The 22,931-nt window shown below is 45.6% G+C and overlaps 1 protein-coding gene across 1 annotated transcript in view; it reads right to left on the bottom strand.

Moving 5' to 3' along the window:
• The window catches only part of LOC136169371 (basic proline-rich protein-like), a 90,754-nt gene extending 69,229 nt beyond the window's left edge, over positions 1-21,525 (bottom strand). Inside the window, exons 1-4 of the mRNA XM_065937142.1 lie at positions 21,353-21,525; positions 20,524-21,255; positions 19,850-20,176; positions 19,586-19,754 (exon numbers count right to left, since the gene is read on the bottom strand). Coding sequence (XP_065793214.1) covers positions 19,586-19,754; positions 19,850-20,176; positions 20,524-21,255; positions 21,353-21,525 — 1,401 coding nt within the window. The remainder of the gene's footprint in view (positions 1-19,585; positions 19,755-19,849; positions 20,177-20,523; positions 21,256-21,352) is intronic.
• Positions 21,526-22,931: the final 1,406 nt, after the last annotated feature.

The following is a 22,931-nucleotide window of genomic DNA, read 5'->3' as shown; positions in this document are numbered from 1 at the left end:
CTGGTGGCTCAGTGGTAAAGAATCTGCCTGCCAATGCAGGAGACATGAGTTCGAGCCCTGGTCGGGGAAGATTGCACATGTGTTGAAGCAACTAAGCCTGTGCGTCACAGCTATCGAGCCTGTGCTCTAGAGCTCGGGAGCGGCAACTACGGAGTCCGCGTGTCACAACTACTGAAGTCCTAGCACCCTAGAGCCCATGCTCCATAACAACAGAAGTCACCACAATGAGAGGCCCACAACCTGCAGCTAGAAAGGAACCCCTCTAGTTGTAGCTCACCACAACTAGAGAAAAACCTATGCACAGCAATGAAAACCCAGCACGGCCATAAATAAATGAAATTATTAAAAAAATTTCTTCTGGATTCCCAGGTTTATAGTGCTTGGTGTCAGAGTATGTGCCCAGTTAGTGCTTCCTTGGCATGTGAATGAGTGAGTGGAAGACTTGCATCTCATATCATCATTATTCATGATGACCGGACATCGAAGTCCTTGTTTTGTATACATGTCACGTATGCTTGAACTAAAGGAATTAATATGACTCAATTTTTGTTGTATTAGAACTAAACTTTTATAATTAAATGTTACTTGTAGATAGAATCTCACAGGATGTGGAATTGGATGCATTTTTTTCCTGGATAAGGGAAGAAACAGTAGAGAAATAATTCACAGAAGCTGAAGAGAGAGGGAGCTTATGTGTTTAAGTTCACTATTAAATCACTCAATGATATTTAACAATTATCTAATTATATGGATTAATACTAAGAATTATTTAATCATTTCCAATTATTATTGTCCAGTAATTGGTTTTTCTTCAGAAGATAACTATCACTTGAATGATGATAATGAATTCATTTTAAAAAAAGAATTGATGCTTTAAAAAACAATGTGTTTTTATTTGTAGCTTTACTGGAAATGTACTTCCACCGCCTTCCTGAGTTTTACTTAATTGTTGCTGTTGTTCCGTTGCTAAGTCATGTCTGACTCTTTGTGACCCCATGGACTGCAGCACGCAAGGCCCCACTGTCCTTCACTATCTCCTGGAGTTTGCTCAAATTCATGTCCATCGAGTCAGTGATGTTATCTAACCATCTCATCTTCTGCCGCCCCTTTCTCCTTTTGCCTTCAATCTTTCCCAGCATCAGGGTGTTTTCCAAAGAGTCAGCTCTTTGCATCATAAAATAATTTATTTTCAAAAAAAGAAAATGTGTTTTAAAAATAAGTAGTATGTATATGTTGGGGAAAAAAAAACCAGGTAGTGTGGAAGGGTTTACGATGAGATGTCTCCTCCTCACTCGTGTCTCTGGATCCCAGGCCTTTATCTCAGAGGTAACCCCCTGTCAAAAGTTTCCTGGGTATCACTGAGTTGCCATTTGCTCCTCCAGGAGATTTTCTCGACCCAGGGATTGACTCGGCTCTCTTCTGCGTCTCCTGCATTGGCAGGCGGATTCTTTACCACTGAGCCACCATGGAAGCCCATGCTTGGTGTTCACAAGCATTTATAAATGTCAACCTCCTCCCCCAACCACACATTTTTCTTTTTTAAACAAATGGAATCATCTTGTTCTGCACCTGGATTGTTTCACTCTTTAATACATCTTGACAATTGTTCCATATCCATCCATGGAGAGCACCCTCATACATCTTCACCAGCTTAACCAGCATCGCTTAAACTTTTCTTACTCAAGTACCTAGGGTGGCAGAAATACCTAGGTGGTGGCAAGACATGAGTTATTTGAAATCTTCAGTTTTGTTTGCCTTTCACGCCAATTTGCCATTCTGCTTTCTAGTGCATCTGTGCTTATTTTAACATAAGGATCATATTCTAAAACAGGTGTTCTAGAAAGATGGGTTTGTGTGTCAGGAGATGTATCGATGTCTGGAGGCAAGTGCACCCAGTTTAACATGGAAACACGACCTCACCGGACCATCACAGTGAGTCTACGAGGCAGGCAGGACAGAAATTATTAAGCCCTTTCTGAGGATGAGGTGATTGGGGGCCCAGCAATGGCAGGTGACCTGCCCCAGGTCATCTAGTCTCTGAGAGCCCAGGCAGAAGGACCCAGGCACCTGAGAACATGGCCCACCACCTCTCAAAACAGATGAAAGAAGATAGAAAACCAGGATCTTGAAAGACAAAGTGCAGCCGGGTTTACCTTGAAGGGATATTTATATAATATGGTTTGCTGAGTGAGTGATGAAAGACTCGGGAAATGCAGCCATAGTTAATATGGCAGGAAATGGGACCCAGTGCTCTTTTTGTTTTTATATTTTGGCTGTGTGTGTGGTATGGAGAATCTTCATTCCCTGAGCTCAAATCACTAACTTCCATTGGATCTTAGAAAAAGCAAGAGAATTCCAGAAAAACATCTACTTCTGCTTCATTGACTACACCAAAGCCTTTGACTGTGTGGGTCACAACAAACTGTGGAAAATTCTTCAAGAGATGGAAATACCAGACCATCTTACCTGCCTCCTGAGAAATCTCTATGCAGGTCAAGAAGCAGCATTTAGAACTGGACTTGGAACAATGGCTGGTTCCAAATTGGGAAAGGAGTATGTCAAGGCTGTATATTGTCACCTTGCTTATTTAACTTATATGCAGAGTACATCATGTGAAATGCCGGGCTGGATGAAGCACAAGCTGGAATCAAGATCGCAGGGAGAAATATCAATAACCTCAGATATGCAGATGACAGCACCCTTATGACAGAAAGCGAAGAGGAACTAAAGAACCTCTTGATGAAAGTGAAAGAGGAGAGTGAAAAGGCTGGCTTAAAACTCAACATTCAGAAAACAAAGATCATGATCTCTGGTCCCATCATTCATGGCAAATAGATGTGGGAACAATGGAAACAGTGAGAAACTTTATTTTCTTGGGCTCCAAAATCACTGCAGATGGTGACTGCAGCCATGAAATTGAAAGAAGCTTGCTCCTTGGAAAAAAAGCTATGACCAACCTAGACAGCATATTAAAAAGCAGAGACATTACTGACAAAGGTCCGTCTAATCAAAGCTATGGTTTTTCCAGTAGTCATGTATGGATATGAGAGTTGGACCATAAAGAAAGCTGAGCACTGAAGAACTGATGCTTTTGAACTGTGGTGTTGGAGAAGACTCTGAGAGTCCCCTGGACTGCAAGGAGATCCAACCAGTCCATCCTAAAGGAAATCAGTCCTGAATATTCATTAGAAGAACTGATGCTGAAGCTGAAACTCCAATAATTTGGTCACCTGATGTGAAGAGCTAACTCATTTGAAAAGACCGTGATGCTGGGAAAGATTGAAGGCAGGAGGAGAAGGGGACAACAGAGGATGTGATGGTTGGATGGCATCACCGACTCAATGGACATGAGTTTGAGCAAGCTCTGGAAGATGGTGAAAGACAGGGAAGCCTGGCGTGCTGAAGTCCATGGGGTCACAAAGAGTTGGACATGACTGAACGATTGAACTGATGTGAGTTCCCAGAGTGGGGTCGAACCTGCACCCTGTCCACTGGAAGCTCAGAGTCTTAACCATGGAACTGCCACGGAAATCTCACCAGTGCTCTTTTTTTAAATTGGAGGATAATTGCTTCACAATACTGTGCTGGCTTCTGCAATATCACAACATGAATCAACCATTGTGTTATGTGTTAGTGGCTCAGTCCTGTCTGACTCTTTGGGACCCCATGGACTGGAGCCTGCCAGGCTTATCTGTCCATAGGATTCTCCAGGCAAGAATACAGGAGTGGTAGCCATTTCTTTTTCCAGGGGACCTTCAGTATACATATGTCCTCTACATCTTGAACCTCCCCCGACTCCCCACCCATCCCACTACTGAGAGGTTGTCACAGAGCATCTCACCAGTGCTCTTTTAAGAAGCACCAAAGTTTGAATGTTAGTGTGACCACAGTCCCTGTAAGTTACGGGTTGAACTGTGTTTCCCCCAAGTTTGTTTCTTGAAACCCTAACCTCAGGTACCTCAGAATGTGACTCTATAAATTTGGAGATGGGGCCCTGAAAGTAGGCGATGATATTAAAGCGTGGTCAGTAGGGTGCGCCCTGTTCCAGTATAACTGGGTCCTCATAAAGAGAGGAAATCTGGACGTGTGGAGAGACACCATGAATGCTTGGGTGCAGAGGAAAGACCCTACAAGGATACCAAGAGAAGATGGCCATCTACAAACCCAGAGGAAAGGTCTTTGGAGAAACCGAACCTGCTGAGAGGCCTTGATTTCATCTTGGACGTCTTGCCTCCAGAACTGTGAGAAAATACATTCCTGTTGCTCGTACCACCCTAGTCATGGTACTTTGTTATGGTGGCTCAAGTTGATGAATACAGCATCCATTAAGGGGCTATCTTTAATTCTACTCTCTGCGAATTTTGGCTGAATGTTCACTCATTCATTCAATTTTTACCGCACAGTGCCTTGTGTCTGGTCCAATCTAGGTGCCAGGCGCATAGCAGTAACTGTGGCGAAGTCCCTGTTATCTTGAACCTATCATCTGATACCCCACGTCCAAAATGAGCTGTTCTCCACTGTCCTCCTTGAGAGAAACATTGCAAACATTTACCAGGGGAAAGGGGGAAAATGAAAGTGTTAGCCGCTCAGTCCTGTCTAATACTTTGTGACCCCGTGGACGGTAGCCCACCAGGCTCCTCTGTGCATGGGATTTCCCAGGCAAGAATACTGGAGTGGGTTGCCATTTCCTCTTCCAGGGGCTTTTCCTGACCTAGGAATCAAATCCAGGTCTCCTGCATTGTAGGTGTGTTCTCTACCAGCTGAGCCACCAGGCAAACCCCTCTGTTATCCTGAACCTACCATCTGATACCCCACATCCAAAGTGACCTGTTCTTCACTGTCCTCCCTGAGTGAGACACTGCAAACATTTACCAGGAAAAAAAAGGGAAAGAAAGTAAATTAAATGATCTAAATCAGCAGTTCCAAATGTTTGTTTGTGTGTTTTTGCTTTTAAATGTAAGCTTTGCTTATGGGTTGCCTTGCTGACATGAACATGCAAGAAAAAGTAATGGAGGTGGATTATAATTATGCTTCTCCTCATTATGGAAGTGGTTCAAAGTGCCCAGCACAGCCAATTTGGAGCCTGGCGGCTCTGACAGCGCTCAGAGCTATTGATTTCTTTGCCTGTGTTTGCGTGTTTCCAGCGACCACCCAGGCTCAGCGAAGAGTCTGGATGCTGCGGGTGCTGTTGAGGTTCAGTTCCTCCTCTTGGCAGGAAAGATGGGGGGTGAGATGGAATGACCAGCATGTGGGTCGGCTTCTCTCTCCATCGGCAGCCCCACCTGCTTCCCCGGCCCTTTGCGCTGCTGCTTGCCAGAAAGAGCTAGAGAATCTGGCTATGGTTCATCTGCCTCCCCAACTTTGCCCTCAAAATGTGCTCTCTGGACTTTTTCAGGTGAGCCTGAGTGGCTCATGGCAGGTACCTGGCATTAATGTGCCTTTCACGCTTCTTAATTCCCTCCAGAACTTTCATGATCATCACAGACATGGGCAGGGTATTCTTCCCAGAGCAAGGCATCTATCATGATGGTACCCAGCCTCCAGTGCAGGATTCACTCCCATTGCCAGCGGGAAGAGGGAGCCAACAGGTATTTTTAAAGAAGCTCTATCCACTGGAGAATCGAAAAGAAAATATCCCCTCTGAGCATTTAGTCACACACATCAAAGGAAACAACAGTTTCAATCTTCATTTGCATCGTACAGGCATTAGATGTGGTCCAGTTACACTGAGTTTCGCTTGAAAAGGCAGGAGTGCCAGTAGTTTTCAAGCCTTGACGGAGACAGAGAGAAAATGCAGCCAGGCAAATAATATATCACCCTGCCAAGGCATTTTCCATTTTTAAAAGGACAGAACAATTTTACATTATTTCTGGAGCCTCTTTGCAGCAAATATCCCTTGACATTTGTTTTAACACCCTGGCCAGCCGGCCTAAAAGCACCGGCTGGTCCCAGCCTGCTGCTCCTATGTGCTGGAGACCACATTCTGCCTTTGGGTCTTAAGGCACCAGACATAAGAAGGACAAGTGGGCACTTTTTTTCTTTTTGAGCACAGGCAGACGGTAGACTGGCTCTGCAGAAGGGGCCAATTAAGACACCACCCTAGTGGAAAGAACACGGCGTTTCAGGTCACTTGAAGATGGCCAGTGGAAAATCAACACTCAGGGCTTCTAGCCACAGGGGTGAAAATACAAGGAGGGTTTGGGATTTTTCAGTGAACTCCCTAGAAGGCCCAGGGGGATTCAGAGATAAAAACAATGAAGTGTGCCTGCGTTCCCAAGATGGTGCGGCCTCTTGGGAAAGCAGAAAACGGCCACTAGTTCTGGAATAATTAGCACAAATGACTTCTAGTTAGGGTGACAAATGAACACATTTTCCCAGATCTGGAGAATCAAGATCAGGCTATTTGGTTAAAATGTCCCAGCCTGTACTTTCTCAGGTGGTCTCACGTCAACACCTGGCCAAGCATGAGGTCTTCCTTTAGAGGGCAAATGCTGGTTTTATTGTTTCTAATCCTTAGCCCTGGCTGGCCTGAACAACCTGGCCTGAACAACCTCAGGATGCAAAATGATTAATTCCAACCTGCCCTAGAAAAACGTTAGTCAGCAGGCAAAAGGAAATAGCCTAACAGGAAGGCAAAAAAGAGCAAATTGACTTTATCTGGGAGTGATTACGTTTGACAAGATGAAAAAGAAAGAAATCTTTTGTCACGGAAGAAAATTGTGCTTTAAGAAATCTTTGCATAAGTCTTAAGGTTCTGCTTTGGGTGTGTGCTAGCTCAATTGACGTGTCCAATTCTTTGTGACTCCACGGACTGTAGCCTGCAAGGCTCCTCTGTCCATGGGATTCTCTAGGCAAGAATACTGGAGAGGGTTGCCATGCCCTCCTCCAGGGGATCTTCCAGTCCCAGGGACTGAAACCATATCTCTTATATTCCCTGAGTTGGCAAGCTGGTTCTTTACCACTAGTGCCATCTGGGAAGCCCAGGGATCTGCTTTACCCAGTTTGAATTAAAATGGAAACAATCCTGCCCCCCTCCCCCTCCAAATAAAGAGCAGGGAAACAAAACTGAATTTCCCCACATTGACTACAGCAGAGTTTTGGAAATCAGATCAGGAGTTCCAGATCTACTCCAGAGCAGCACTTTCGTTAACTAGCAAACATTCTCTTTCAAGACCTATTTTTGAGTTGCTATTTACTACTAAGATTTTCATTTTCCCTTAAGTATTGTCACACACACAGTCTGATTCTTCGTGGGCGGGACTGTAAGGCACTTGGATCTCTCGCCCAATGAAAATGAAGAGCCAATTTTCCTTCTGAAAGGGGAAAAGATCAGGACTGTTAAAATTATTCTTCTGATTTCACATTTATCTCGTACTCACAGCATCCGTCTGCTAAGAATTTGAAAGAATGAGTTGTAGGCAGGAAAACAAACTGTTTTGACTCAACCTAGGATTTCAATTTTGCTTTCTTCCCATCACTAATTAAAAATAAAATGAACCTTCTTTTAAAAAATTCTGAACTCTTTTTATATTTTCAGCATTTTTCTCTGCGATATTCACAAGGCTAAACTCCCTTACCTCTTTTGAGTCTTGGTCCAAAGGTCAATTTCTTTGTGCTTTAAAGGTGTTTTTTTTTTTTTTTTCCCAATGTGGATCATTTTTAAAGTCTTTACTGAGTTTGTTACAATATTGCTTCTGTTTATGTTTTGGTTTTTTTTTGGTCACCTGGCATGTGGGATCTTAGCGCCCCACCCAGGGATCAAACTCCCTTGCACTGAAAGGCAAAGTCTTAACCACTGGAAGAAGGGAACCACCAGGGAAGTCTTCAAATATCAATTTCTTAATGATCTACACTGACCAAAAAACTATTTCTCAACATGGGTACTTCTGATCCCCTTCAAACTGCTCCCCTTTCTATTTTTTTCATACCATTGACAACCTTTTCCTGTGTTACAGAATTTCTTTACTATGTTTATCGGTCCCTGTAGGAAAAGTACCAAGAGACCAGGAATCTGGGTTTTGTTCAGTGACGTACTCTAATTTTGCAGAATGGTGAGTGTCCTACAGTAGATGTTCAATAATTGCCAAATGATGCAGCCACTATGGAGAACAGGATGGAGGCTCCTCAGAAACTAAAAACAGAGTTGCCACATGATCCAGCAACTCCACTCCCAGGCATATATCTGGACAAAATTATAATTCAAAGAGATACATGCACCCCTATGTTCAGAGCAGTACTATTTACAATAGCCAAGACATGGAAACCACCTAAATGTCTATTGATAGATGAATGGATAAAGAAGATGTGGCATATATGTACAACAGAATACGAATCCATTCATAAAGAAGAAGGAAATAATGCCATTTACAGTAACAAGGACGGATCTAAAGATGATCACGCTAAGTGAAATAAGTAAGAAAGAGAAAGATCAACATCATATCAGTTCAGTTCAGTTCAGTTCAGTCACTCAGTCTTGTTCGACTCTTTGCGACCCCATGAACCACAGCACGCCAGGCCTCCCTGTCTATCACCAACTGCCGGAGTCTATGCAAACCCATGTCCATTGAGTTTGTGATGCCATCCAGTCATTTCATCCTCTGTTGTCCCCTTCTCCTCCTGCCCTCAATCTTTCCCAGCACCAGGGTCTTTACAAATGAGTCAGCTCTTCGCATCAGGTGGCCAAAGTATTGGAGTTTCAGCTTCAACATCAGTCCTTCCAGTGAACACCCAGGACTGATCTTTAGGATGGACTGGTTGGATCTCCTAGCAGTCCAAGGGACCCTCAAGAGTCTTCTCCAACACCACAAGTCAAAAGCATCAATTCTTCGGTGCTCAGCTGTCTTTATAGTCCAACTCTCACTTTCATACATGACCACGGGAAAAACCATAGCCTTGATTAGACAGACCTTTGTTGGCAAAGTAATGTCTCTGCTTTTTAATACGCTATCTAGGTTGGTCATAACTTTCCTTCCAAGGAGTAGGCGTCTTTTAATTTATATGTAGAATCTAAAATATGACACAAATGAACTTATCTACAAAACAGAAAAATACCTACTGATATAGAGAATAGACTTGTGTCGCCAAGGGGCACGTGTGGTGAGGGAAGAATGGGGTGAGAGTTTGGGATCAGCAGATGCAAACTATTATACGGAATAAATAAACAGCAAGGTCCTACTGTATAACACAGGGAACTGTATTCAATATTCAGTGATAAACTGTAATGGGAAAGAATATGAAAAAGAATATATATATATGTATGAGTGAATCACTTTCCTGTACAGCAGAAATTAACAAAACATCGTAAATCAACTACACTTCAATAAAATAAATTTTAAAAATGCCGAATGACAATGTCAGGAAAAATTTGCCTGTGATTTGGAAATGAGCAGGAGCATTCTTTCAGCTAAGGGTTGGGCATTGCCCAGTGGACCCTCTGGGGAAGAGTCGATTCTTCAGGAGTGAGCATCTTTCTCCTGCCTTTCTATGGACTCAGCACAAGTAGAAAACTGGGAGTATTGCAAATGATTCTTGCCCGTGGATGTAAGTGATTCTCGTTCTGTAGAAAAGATAACCCCAAATATGACACTTTCTTTCTGGTTGCACTAGGTGTTCGTGGCTTTGCCCAGGCTTTCTCTAGTGGTGGCAAGTGGAGACTACTCTCTAGTTGTGGTGCTTCTCATTGCAGTGGTTCTCTTGTTGCAGAACACAGGCTCTAGGTGCTGGGCTTCAGTAGCTGTGGCACATAGGCTTACTTGCTCCCCAGCACGTGGGATCTTCCTGGACCACGGATCAAACCCGTGTCCCCTGCACTGGCAGGCATATTCTTCTCCACTGGGCCCCAAGGAAGTCCCACATGACACTATTTCCCTATAGTATACGAACGAATTTTGCATCTTTTAGCAAGCATTCTTCCTTATCTATACTAATATCTCCGTTCTTCAGATTCTCTTTTGGACTGGTTTCAACACTTTACTTGTTCCCTCACTAATTAAAGAAAATTTTCAACACATATGCACTATATTTTTATGAGAGTCATGATTCTAAAAAGTTTTTGAAAATTATGATTTAGTAAAAGAGTGAATTACACTTTCCTCTCCCCCAGGAAACCTTACCATGTCCCTTAGTTGCAGAAACCATTGAATGCTGGTTACTACCCAATTTATATCTGTAGCCACACCTCCCTGTCCCTCACATGCATATACCTACTTGCCTTCTAGATATCTCCACTTGAGTATCTGATAGACATTTCAGAATGAAAAAGTCCTAAATGGAAGTCTTATTCTTAATTTGCTCTGCCCCTGACTTTAAATTACAACACCATTTACTCAGTTGCTCAGGCAAAATTCTTAAGAGTTAAATCTTGGCCCAGAGCATTTCTTTCTTATATATTTCACATCTAATTCAGCAAAACTTGGGCGATATTTCTACCTTCAATACGTATTCCAAATCCACGTATCTCCAAGACTTCCACTTTGATCTAAGACCTGAGGCTGGTTTCTGTAGTTGTTTTGGAACATAGCCATGCCCACTGGTTTCCGTATTGTCTATGGTTGCTTATTTTTTAAAAAATTATTCATTTATTTATTTTTGGCGGTGCTGGGTCTTTGCTGTTGAGCAGACTTTTTTCTAGTTGAGGGATCAGGGGCTATTATCTAGTTGAGGGAGCAGGGACTACTCTCTAGTTGCAGCTTCTTTTTGTGGTGACTTCTCTTATTGCAGAGCATGGGCTTTAGAGTGCTTGGGCTTCAGTAATTATGGCATGTGGGCTCATTAGTTTCAGCTCCTGGGCTCTTGAGTACTGGCTCAATAGTTGTGGCAGACCGGCTTTGTTGCTCTTAGGCCATGTGGGATCTTCCCAGACCAGGGATTGAAACTGTGTCTCGAATCTATCCACTGAGCCGCCAGGGAAGCCCTGTCCATTGTTGCTTTTGTGCGTTCTATGACAGTTGTGACAGAGACCACAGGGTATGCAAAGCTTAAATATTTACTATCTGGTCCTTTGCTAAAACAATTTGCCATCCCTTGATATGCTGGACTGATTAATGGCCCCAAAGATATGAGGTTATAATCCTTAAAACTTGTCACTGTCACCTCCATTGGAAAAAGGATCTTTGTAGATGTGATCAAGTTAAGGACCTTGAGATGAGGGAGATTATCCAGGATTGTCTGGGTGGTCTCTAAATGCTGTCACAAGTGTCCTTATAAGAGAGATGCAGAGGGATATTTGAAACACATACACGGGAAAGGGCAATGTGAAGATGGGACAGAGAGAGATCTGAAGGTCTGGTCTCAGAGATAGGCATGGTGACCACAAGCTAAGGATGCCGATAGCTGCTGGAAGCTGGAAGAGGCCTGGAATGGATATTCCCTGGAGCCTCCAGGGAGTACAGCACTGCTGGCACCTTGATTTGGGTTCAATGAAACTGATTTCGGACTTCTAGCCTCCAGAACAGAAAGAGAGTAAAATTAGTTTGTTTTAAGCCGCTAAGGTAATTAGTTACAGCAGCCACAGGAAAAGGAAAGTGCCTTAAACCACCGTCAAGTCTTGGTGATCGCAAGAGTCTCCCAGCCTGTCTCTCTGCTACCTCACTTGCTCCCTTGCAGCCTGTTCTTCACATCATGGCAGACTGATCCTTTTATGACACCACTGAGATTACACTGTCAGCTCAGTATCCTCCACCAGCTTTCTAGAACCTCCAGATTATAACCCAGAGATTTCACCATGGAACTCACAGTCCTGTGTGATAAAGCTTTAGCTTCCTCTTTGGATTCCTGTCCCAGAGTTCCTTGCAAATGGTGTATCGCAGTTCCTACTGCACACCAAGTGTGCCTCTGCCCCAGGGCTTTTGCACTTGCTGTTTCCTCTGTCCAGAATGTTCTTCCGCCTGCTCTAACTGCCTGGCTCCCTCCGGCTTCCTTCAGGTCTGAGACCTCGCTTACCTAAGGCAGCACCCTCCTTCTTCTTCCCTCTCACCCTACTTCATTTTTCTTCTAGCATTTTCTTCTCTAACCTGTGATGATACATATGCTTGTGTATCATGTCTCTCCCACTTCCACATCAGCTCCATGAGGCCAGGATTTTTATCTGTTTTGTTCACTGTTCTATCCCCAGCACCTTGAACCAGGATCTGGCATATCAGAGGCACCCAATAAATACTGGTTGACTGAATGTACCTGACAAACAATTTAAACAATATAAAATGAAGAGTAAGCTTTCTATTTTTTTCTGTCTCATCCTGAAAGTGAACTACAGGCAATATACTTCTTGCTATTTTTCCAGAAACTTTTTTTCTGTATATACAAGAATATCTATATAGACAATGAACATTGTATCTATACACACACAAGAATCCTATGTATTATGCTCTGTGCCTTCCTTCTTATCAGTGACACATTTAAGCTAAAGAACCTTCCATAGCAGGACATATTGATTTACCCTGACCTTTGGGCTTCCCCAGTGGCTCAGCTGGTAAAAATCCACCTGCAGAGTGGGAGATCTGAGTTTGACCCCTGCATTGGGAAGATCCCCTGGAGAAGGGAATGGCTACCCACTCCAATATTATGGCCTGGAGATTTCTATGGGCTATAGTCCATGGGCTCGCAAAGAGTCGGACATGACTGAGTGACTTTCGTTTTCACTTTAAATGGCTGTGTAATATGCCACAGCTTAATACACAAAGAAAATTACTGGGTTGGCCAAAAAATTCATTCAAGTTTTTCTATAACATGTTACATTACTTACTTCATTTGAAAAATGGAAAAGATAATGACAATGAAATGCCTCTAAGTCTACACTTTTCTTTCTTCAAATTTCCTTTGGTAGATAGCATTGGTGTGATTCTTCTCCAGCCCTGACTTCTTAGCAACCATGAAAGACAGTAGTGCTGATGGAACAGCAGCTTTTCCTTCATGTATTTTGACAGGTCATTTTGCTTTCGACAACTAAACAAAGTTTCCCTGGGAGATGGAGAGTCAACATAAGTGACGTTGGAAAGTGTTGAGGCAAATAAGTGAGAAAACACAAAATAAAGCTCTCCACATGGTCTCAGCAGGCTTCAGTGGTGGCTGGGGGGCACTTGAGAAACCTTACCGTCCCCATCAGCCTCCTGGAAGCACCCCGAATAAACAAGACAATGCATGTGAAAACCGGGCCTTGCTGTGCAGACACTAAAGTCCCCTCTCTCCAGTCCCACTGCTGCCCCAAGTCCTTGTTCGCTAGGGATTTTGGGGAACTCCACAGATGTCTCTCTGGGTTCCAGGAAGCAGAGGTGGCATCCTGGTCTCATAGATCTATTGAATCTGGAAGTCATGATGTGCCTATCTGAACCAGCCAAGCCCCATCTCTTTAATATTTTTCCTCTTTAGGAAAAAAAAAGGGCATCTCTTTGGTCTTGAGTTTGGATTGAATAAAAGAAACTATCCGGTTGTCACACCAGAAGGCTCAAGAGGGAGAGGAAAGGCTCTAGTTTAAAAGAGAAAGTCTAGAAATAGCTGGGTTGACTCTTTAAGTAGGATATGGAGGTGAGATACATTCAGTCAAAGGCATTGAGCTGTAACTCCAAGGAGGGTCTCTAGAGAGCAGGTGCACTCAGGTATGTTTTATGCAATAGCTGGGCAATAGGCAGAGATTTTATGATTATAGCTATGGTTTAGACAACATCTCTTTTTTAATTGAAGGATAGTTGATTTACAATGTTGTATCAATTTCTGACGCACAGGAAAGTGATTCAGTTATATTAAATACATATATAGACATTATTTTTTAAAATATTATTTTCCATTGTGGTTTGTTGTTTAGTCGCTCAGTTGTGTCCAATTTTTTGCGACCCCATTTGCTGCAGCATGCCAGGCTTCCCTGTCCATTGTGGTTTCTCATAGGATATTGAATATAGTACCCTATGCTATACCATAGGACCTTGTTGTCTATCCATCCTATATATAATATTTTGCGTCTGCTAATTGCAAACTTCCACTCCACCTCTCCCCCACTCTACTGTCTGTACCCCTTGGCAACTACAAGTCTATTCTCTAGGTCTGTGAGTCTGTTTCTGTTTTGCAGATAAATCCATTTGTGTCACATTTTAGACTGAACATATAAATAACATCACATGTCATTTGTCTTTCTCTTTCTGATTTTTTTCACTTTGTATGATCATCTCCAGGTCCATCCTTGTTGCTGCAAATGGCATTACTTCATTCTTTTATGTGACTGAGTAGTATTCCATTAAACAACATCTCTTGAATCCCCTATTGTGATGGATAAGGTTCTTGGTTTTGATACTAAAAGGAAAATAAAACCAACAGAAGTGGTGTGGTTGGTCCTTAGACCTACTGTCTGTTCTTACTACACTTAGGTAATATTGAACAAGGGAAACCATATATTCATTTCAAAATTTCAACAGATTCCTGGTCCACAAATCAGAACTTTTATGTTCAAATCACATTTCAAATAACCTGAAATTCAGGCCTACTAGGCCCAGAAAGCTCCTTATATTGCAGGTATCTGATAAGTCTTTACTCCTGTATGCTAATGGTAGATATTCTGGGGTAGCAATAGCTGACAGATTTCCTGAACAGATGTGGGGAGGCCACAAGATGAGGGTTTGCAGGATAGGGAAAACAAGGAATATCAGTGAAAGGTTACATTTAAGATGTTCACAAGGGTATTTCCCTGGCGATTCAGTGGTTAAGAGTCTGCCCTTCAACTGTAGGGAGTGTCATTTTGATAGCCGGTTGCGGAATCCTATGTGCTGTTCAGTGTGGTAGAAAAAAAAAATAAAGCCCACAAGTTTTTATTATGTTTTATCTTGAAAAGGCAGTGGGACAAGGGATATCTCTGTAGTATTTCCTAAAATTGCATGCAAATCTACAATTACCTCCAAATTAAAAGAATTAATTAAAGGAAAGGCAAGGGGAGAAAGTTTTTGAAATCAGGACTTTAAAATGTCATTGCTTTTTACAATGCAGCCCCTTCAAATCTAAGGAAGGCATAAACAGAATAATTATTTCTTCCTCATCCTGTGTTGGTGAGTTGCCCTTGTAGGAGTCATTAAGCTCTTAGATGGGTTCAGTTCAGCCCTAGCTTTCCTCTCACAACCTAGTAACATGGAACTTCAGTAACTGGAGTTGAAGGAAGCAAGTCCAAGCACTTCTACTATTTTTTTTTTTAACTTTTTATTTTGTATTGAAGTATAGTTGTTGTTCAGTTGCTCCATCGTGTCTGACTCTTTCAGACCCCATGAACTGCAGCACGCCAGGCTTCCCTATCCTTCACTATTTCCCTGAGTTTGCTCAAACTCATGTCCATTGAGTCGGTGATGCCATCCAACTATCTCATTCTCTGCTGCCCCCTTCTCCTGCCTTCAATCTTTCCCAGCATCAGGGTCTTTTCCACTGAGTCAGTTCTTGGCATCAGGTGGCCAAAGTATTGGAGCTTCAGCTTCAGTATCAGTCCTTCCAATGAACATTCAGGACTGACTTCCTTTAGGATTGACTGGTTTGATCTCCATGCTGTCCAAGGGACTCTCAAGAGTCTTCTCTAGCGCCACAGTTAGAAAGAATCAATTCTCTGGCATTCAACCTTCATTATGGTCCAAGTCTCACATCCATACAAGACTACTGGAAAAACAGTAACTTTGACTATATGGTCCTTTGTCAGCAAAGTGATGTCTCTGCCTTTTGATACGCTGTCTAGGTTTGTCATAGCTTTTCTTCCAAGGAGCAAGTGTCTTCCAATTTCATGGCTGCAGTCACTATTTGCAATGACTGCAGTATAGCTGATTAAGAATGTTGTGATAGTTCCAGGTGGACAGCAAAGGGACTGAGCCATACATATACTATATCCATTCTCCCTTAAACTTCTCTCGCATACAGGCTGCCACATAACATTGAGCGGAATTCCTCCAAGCACTTTTGTTATTATCATCAGCAGTAATAATAAACAGTCACTTTTAAGTACTTTAGAATGCTGAACAGGAAAGGACACTCTTTTATAAGTAGTTTTGAGGTAGAAAAGTAACTTCTTAATATTCCCATTATTCATGTATGTCCATCTGGTCCTGGACAGTAACATCCTTTCTGGGAAGAACATTAAGGCCAAAATGGGCAAGGATTGAGACGGTGGGGTGTCCAGCGTGTCTTCTGACTCCTCTCCTTTCTAACTGGGTTCTTTAAAAAAAATTTTTTTTAATTATTTAAAAAATTTTTGGTTGCACTGGGTCTTCGCTGCTGCTCATGGGCTTTTTCTAGTTGGGGCAGTCGGGGTTACTCTCTAGTTGCTGGTGCACAGATTTCTCATTGTGGTGGTTTCTCTTGTGGAGCCTGGGCTCTAGGCACGCGGGCTCAGAAGTTGTGTTACATGGGCTCAGCTGTTGCAGCTCTTGGGCTCTAGAGCACAGGCTCAGTAGTTGTGGCACATGGGCTTCATTGCCTTGAGGCATGTGGGATCTTCCTGGACCGGGGACCGAACCCATGTCTCCCACATTGGCATGAGGAGTCTTAACCACTGGATCACCAGGGAAGCCCTTCTAACTGAGCTTTTTTTTTTTTTTCCTAGCAACACAGGCCACTTTCCCTACTAAAAATACCCATCTCTTGGTTACCCTCCCAGGCAAAGACAAATACCAGCTGTTATGGACTGAATGCTTGCGTCCCCCTCCCCCCAAATCCATGTGCTGAAATTCTACCTTCCACGTGACGGTATTAAGAAATGGGGCCTTTTGGGGGTGATTAGGATTAGATGAGACCATGATAGGGGGATGCCATGATGGGGTTAGTGCCCTTTTAAGTCATGAAAGAGTTCACTTCCTCTTTCTGCCATGTGAGGAGCTCCCTGACTTCCAACTTCCAGCCTTCAGAACTGCGGGAAGTAAATTTCTGTTGCTATAAGCCACCCAGTCTTTGAAGCTTTGTTATAGCAGTTGGAATGGTCTAGGACGCCAGCCAACCAGTCCCCCCCCCCCCCCCAAAACATCTCATTCTCCAGCCCAGAGACTTTTAAACTTGTTGGTTTCAGGATACCTTTCCACTCTTAAAAATAATTGAGGACTCTGAAGAGTTTTTTTTTTTTTTTTTTTTTTAAATAAATATTCATTTACTTGGTTGCATCAGATCTTAGTTTCAGCACGTGGGATCTTCTTTGGGTCATTTGGGATCTTTCATTGTGGCATGCAGGGTCCATAGTTGTGGCTAGTTACCCCCTGGCATGTGGGATCCTTGTTGCCTCCACCAGGAATTGAACCTACATCCTGTGCATTGCAAAGTGTATTCTTAACCACCAGACTACCAGGGAAGTCCTGAGCTTTTGTTTCGTGATTTACCTGTAGTGTATGTGCTGTATAGACATACAAAATAGTTCAAAATTAGTTCATTAAAAATAGAAACCCATTACACCTTCAGTTTAGTTCAGTCGCTCAGTCATATCTGACTCTTTTTGACCCCTCGGACTGCAGCACGCCAGGATTCCCTGTCCATCACCAACTCTGGAGCTTGGTCAAACTCATTTCCATCGAATCAGTGATGCCATCCAACCATCTCATTCTCTGTCATCCTCTTCTGCCTACAGTCTTATCCAGCATTAGGGTCTTTTCAAATGAGTCAGTTCTTATCAGGTGGCCAAAGTATTGGAGTTTCAGCTTCAGCATCAGTTTTTCCAATGAATATTCAGGACTGATTTCCTTTAGGACTGACGGGTTGGATCTCCTTGGAGGGACTCTCGAGTCTTCTCCAACACTGCAGTTCAAAAGCATCAATTCTTCGGTGCTCAGCTTTATGGTCCAGCTCTTACATCCATACATGACTACCGGAAAAACCATAGTTTTGACTAGACGGACCTTTGTCAGCAAAGTAATGTCTCTGCTTTTTAATATGCTGTTTCGGTTGGTCATAGCTTTTCCTCCAAGGAGCAAGCGTTTTTGAACTTCATGACTGCAGTCACCATTACACGTTAACATCCATCATACCTTTTATAACTACATTTTCCTAAACAAAAAATTAGCGATCCTAGCGGTATTGTTCTATAGTTTTACAGGCTGTATTTGAGGCCCAGGTGATAGGATCCCCATTGCACTTGACCTGCTGTTTTTCATATATGTTAACCCCGCTAGGCTTTGCACTCCTTGGAGGGAGACCACCTTATTCAGCCTCACATCCTCAGCATCTAACAGTGTCTAGTCTCTAGTGAACATTTGAAAGAATTATTTTTAACTTAAATATATACATTTATTTATAGTTTTTAAATTAAAAAATTTTCTTAGGCCACACCATGCAGCAAGCGGGATCTAGTTCCCTGACCAGGGATGGAACTGACACCCCCTGCATTGAAAGCATGGAGTCTTAACCACTGGAATGCCAAGGAAATCTAGATTTAAATATATATCTTAATTATATAACACTGTAGTTATATTACAGAAAATAGAGACAATAAGAAAAACTACTCACAATCTCCCAAATGTCATTTTTTGGGTGTTTATCACGTCTTTTTTGAAAGTGCAGTTTTTTTCTACCTAGAATCACATCACATGTAACAGAATGCCATTTTTCCGAAAACTATTCCCCACCGCAACTAGCAATGAGTAAATTTTCCTTTCTGTTTCTAATGTCTGTGACTACGATGTTCTCTTGTATAGATACAACATGATTTACTTATTAAACATCCAACACTAGCACATTTTTCTTGTTGTAATAAATATGGTGATCCTGTTAAGAATACCTTCACACATATAGTTTTTTGGCATTTAGTGTTATTTCCTTAGAATAGATTCCCAGAAGTAAGATTACTGGGTCAAAAGATGCAGACGTTTTTTATGGCTTTTAATACATACTGTAAAATTGCTTTTCAAAAGGGTTACATTAATTTTCAACGCCACCGGCACTTTTAAGAATATGCTTCACCACACAAATTGTCAACACAGGTGCTATTAAGAATGCTAATCGATAAAATATTGCGCCCTCGTTGTTAAAATTTTGCATTTTTTGACCCTCATAAAATGAAAGTTTGTTGAAGAATTAATCTCTAAAGCAAAACTTTTTTGGGGGGAACATTTTTATTTCCGGGAAACAAGAAATTTTCACTTGAGAAGACAAGAAAAAGAACACATGCTGTTACAACTGGAGCAAAATTCACTGACAGTCAACTTGGTGCCAAAATACTCAAACAAGGACCTTGCGCTGCTCCTGCTAGTTGTCATCCACGGGTAGAAAAGGACAAAATAAAATGTAGAGGATTTAAAGGTTCTCACTGCAAACCGCACAAGATCCACATAGAGGGGTTGGAGCTCTGATTTTCATTCAACTTTTCTTCCTTTTTTTTTTTTTAAACTTGGAGCTTTCAGCCCTCTCCTTTGTTTCCGGTACTACCTGCCCACGTGCACAATTCCTGAATTTCTCTGCGACGGGGCATTTTCATCTTTGCCATTTCCTCTGGCTTTAGGCTTCTCTGTGCAGTGTGTGTTGCTTTCCTAGGTGTGGACGGATTTGCAGAGAAGCTGCAGCGGTGTGTCTGTCCCTCCCCTCTCCCCTCCCAGGATGGCCCCTAACCCGCTTCTGGGTTCTGTCTCCGCGACTGAAACCTCGCTGGTCTCCTCGCCTTGCACGGGGCGTGAGTACGGTGGACGCTGGAATATTCGCTCGGGAAAGCCACGAATGTGAACCCGGGAGGGAAGCAAACTTGGCTCGCCTCGCCCTCCGGAGCAGGCTCGCCGAGGCTCAACGTTTCTCTAAGATTTTGCTCGGCGGCCTCATCCTGGGACAGGCATCTATGAGTCATCGGCTCTGCGGGTCACATGGCCAACGTGACCAAAATAAAGTTTCAGTATTTTAAGCCGCTAGAAAAGGGGACAACGGAGCACACCGGGGGCGGGCGACGGCGGGCACAGGCTGGCCGGGCACCCGCGCGAGGGGCCGCGGCGGCGCGGACCGAGGGGGCGGGGCGTCGGCGGGGGGGAGGGGAAGGGGCGGGGCCTTGCGGAGACGCGCCCCACCCCCCACGGCCCGCAGCGACGCCCGGGCTCCCGGGCCGGCCGGCTCCCGAGCGCTGCAACCGGAGGACGCCAGCCCCGAGCCCCCACGGCTCCCGCTGTCCCCCGGAAGCGGGAGGCTGAGGGATCCCGGAGATCCCGCTGCGTCCTCCACTGCCACCGGGACCCCACGCGCCGGCAGCGGCTTCCCCGGGAACGTCCTTCAGCCCCGGGAGCACGCGGGAAAAGCCCCAACGCGCCAATGAAAGAGCGCCTTCCTGATGACGGTCACGCTCGGGGGCGGGGCTTCCCTTCGCCGCTCCCGAGTTCCGGGAACCCCCTTTGATTGGTCTGGACGTCCTGGGAAACACTGTAGGAAGGCCCAATCAAAATGCCACGTCTCGGCCTCGAGGAAATATTCCGTGTCGGCCCCTTTCTGATTGGGCAGTTGTTTCGGGCTCTGGCCACTGGAAAGCTTTGTTTAGGTCTGGAAGGCGGGCTTTCCTGGGAGTGGGTGGGGAGGGGGCGTTGATTCTTGACCAATCCTTTCATTCCGTTGGGTGGTGACCAGCCAATGGGCCGGATGGATAGGACGCTCCTCCCGGAGAGTAGTGAGACCCCTGGTGCGGGGCGATTGGTGGTGGGAGCGATGAGTGGCAGCCGCACGGCCCAACGGATGCAGTGCGTGGGCCGCGGGGCGGGGCCAGGGCGGGTGCGCGGCGGCGGCGGGGTGGCTGGGCCGGCGGCGGCGGCGGTACGAGGCGCGCGCTCGGGGTCCCGGTCGCGAGGAGGAGGAGGATGTGGCGCGCGGAGGGGAAATGGCTGCCGAAAACAAGCCGGAAGGTAAGAGCCGGAGCGTGAGGGGCTGGGGGCGGCGCGGCGGGCAGCGGGACCCGGCCCCGCCGGACATCCCGGGCATCGGCGGCGCCGGGCGGGAGCGCGGGGGCGCGGCGGCGGCGGCGGCGGCGGCGGGCGGGCGCCCCGGGCCGGGGAGGGGGCGGCGGGTGGGGGGGCGGAGCGCGGCCGGGTCCTGAGGTGACTCGCGGGGCGGCGGAGCGCGGCGCCGCACACCCCCACCCGGGGGCGGGCTGGGGCCGGAGGGGCGGGGGGCCGGCGGGCGGGGGCCGGGCCCAGCGAGGAGGAGGAGCCGCGGAGGGAGGGCCGGCGCCTCCCCCACCCGGACCGGGCATCCCCGCCGCTCCCGGGCCCGGCGCGGCCCCCGCCCCCCGCCCCCCGCGCCGGTGGGGGCCGCGGGGCGGAAAGTTTATCCTCCTCAGGCCCCCTCCGGCCCCGCGCCCCGCTGCCCCGGGCCGGTTCCCGTCGGGGCACGGCCGGCGCTCAGCCTCGCCGCTTCTGGTTCTCGGCGGCGGGGCCGGGCGGACTCTGTCCAGCCTCACCCTGGAGCCCCGTGGGCGCCTCCCAGAGCCGGCGGGGTCCCCGCGCTTCTCCCCACCAGGGGGACCCTCTCCTGCTGAGCGTCCCCGGGCAGAAGGGCCTCGTGTGACCCCTCCCCCTTCCCTTCCGGGGAGGGGGCCTGCGCAGCACCCCCGCCCCTAGCAGTCGCTCCCATCCCACTCTTGCCCTTGCGCCCCTCGCAGCCAGGAGGGTGGGGTCTCCGATTCTACGGCGAGTGAGGCTCTCCATACTCCCTTGCCCTTTACCTTCTGTGACCCTGATCCTCCTTTGGCAGAGGGGTCCGCCTCATCCTCTCATCTTCTGTGGAATCTTTGGGGCCTCTGCACACCATCTGTTGACCCTTTTGCCAGGACAAGGGGACTCGGGCTCCCCTTATTCTTCTCCCTCTCCCAGTGGGTCGTAGGGGCCTGGGCAGCTCTGAAGTCATTTCTAAATAGGAAAGCAGACACTTCTTACAGAGGAGGCATCCTCTCCGCACACTTTCCTGGGTTGGGGTGAGCTCATTTCCTGAATACCCTTTGAGTTGCCCTCTCTCTCTCTTTTGGGAGGAACTGGACATTCCAGGGCTCCTTTCCCCCTTTCTCTCTCTCCCCTGTCTTGTCCGTCTTCTTGGAGTTCCTCCTCTGGGTGAGGGTTGTTGCCCCATCAGATGTAGGGCAGGGCTTCCATTGTGCCTGGTACTCGAGTGAGAAGGGGTCCCGGCAGTGAGCTTGTGTCTGAGAGAAACGGGTCTGCTCTTGCTTACAGTTTACTCTTAAATTGGGGAAGCATTCATCCATTGACACTGCCCCCCCCCCCCCCCCCCCCCCCCCCGAAAGAGGCTCCTGTGCCCTTGGCTTTGGGTGTTCATGATTACTGTTTTCTGTGCACTGAGAACCAGACTTCGTACATCTTTCATTCAAGAGACTTTGAACCTTCCCTGGAAATAAACTTCCCATTTCTTTTTTAAGAGAACTCATATCCTCCTTATGGCTTCTGTTTCCCAGTCAGCCATATTTAGTGAGCCTGTTACCTTGACTTTTTCTAATTTTCTTAAATTGTATTCATGTTGGCTGGGTAAGAAGAAGCCATATGCCTTTCCATCCAGAAAAGGGAGTGGAGACACCCATGTCGCCCACATGCCATTCGGGAAGAGGTTGCTAGTGTGCTCCTTGTTGTACTAGAACCTTCCTTGGGTCCTGGTGTTGTCTCTTGTGGGATCCAAACATTTCTTTCGAGCTTACAGGTTTCAGGGAAGGGGAAATTTAGAGGCTTTCTATTTTTTTGTGGCTTTGGTTCTCTTTTGGCAAAAAAAAGGATACTATGCATTTGTTTATATTTATACACATACAGGCAAATGTTTATAGGTGGAATTACATTCATTACATTTATACAGGAAGTTGAAAGGGTTAGATGACTATCTCTACATCTTGGGTGTATATGGGGACCTTAATGTGTGAGGACATAGATATGCATCATGGTTGTTGGGAACTCTTCAGCTTAGAGGAATCTGAAGACTCATTGATAAATGGCTACTTCTTGCCGCTCTTTCCTCTGTCATTTGTACTGGACAGAATAAGC

This window comes from Muntiacus reevesi, chromosome 5 (assembly GCF_963930625.1).
Source record: "Muntiacus reevesi chromosome 5, mMunRee1.1, whole genome shotgun sequence".
Classification (NCBI taxonomy): domain Eukaryota; kingdom Metazoa; phylum Chordata; class Mammalia; order Artiodactyla; family Cervidae; genus Muntiacus; species Muntiacus reevesi.
The sequence above is the reverse complement of the archived record's forward strand: the minus strand, read 5'-3'. Positions and strand labels throughout refer to the sequence as shown.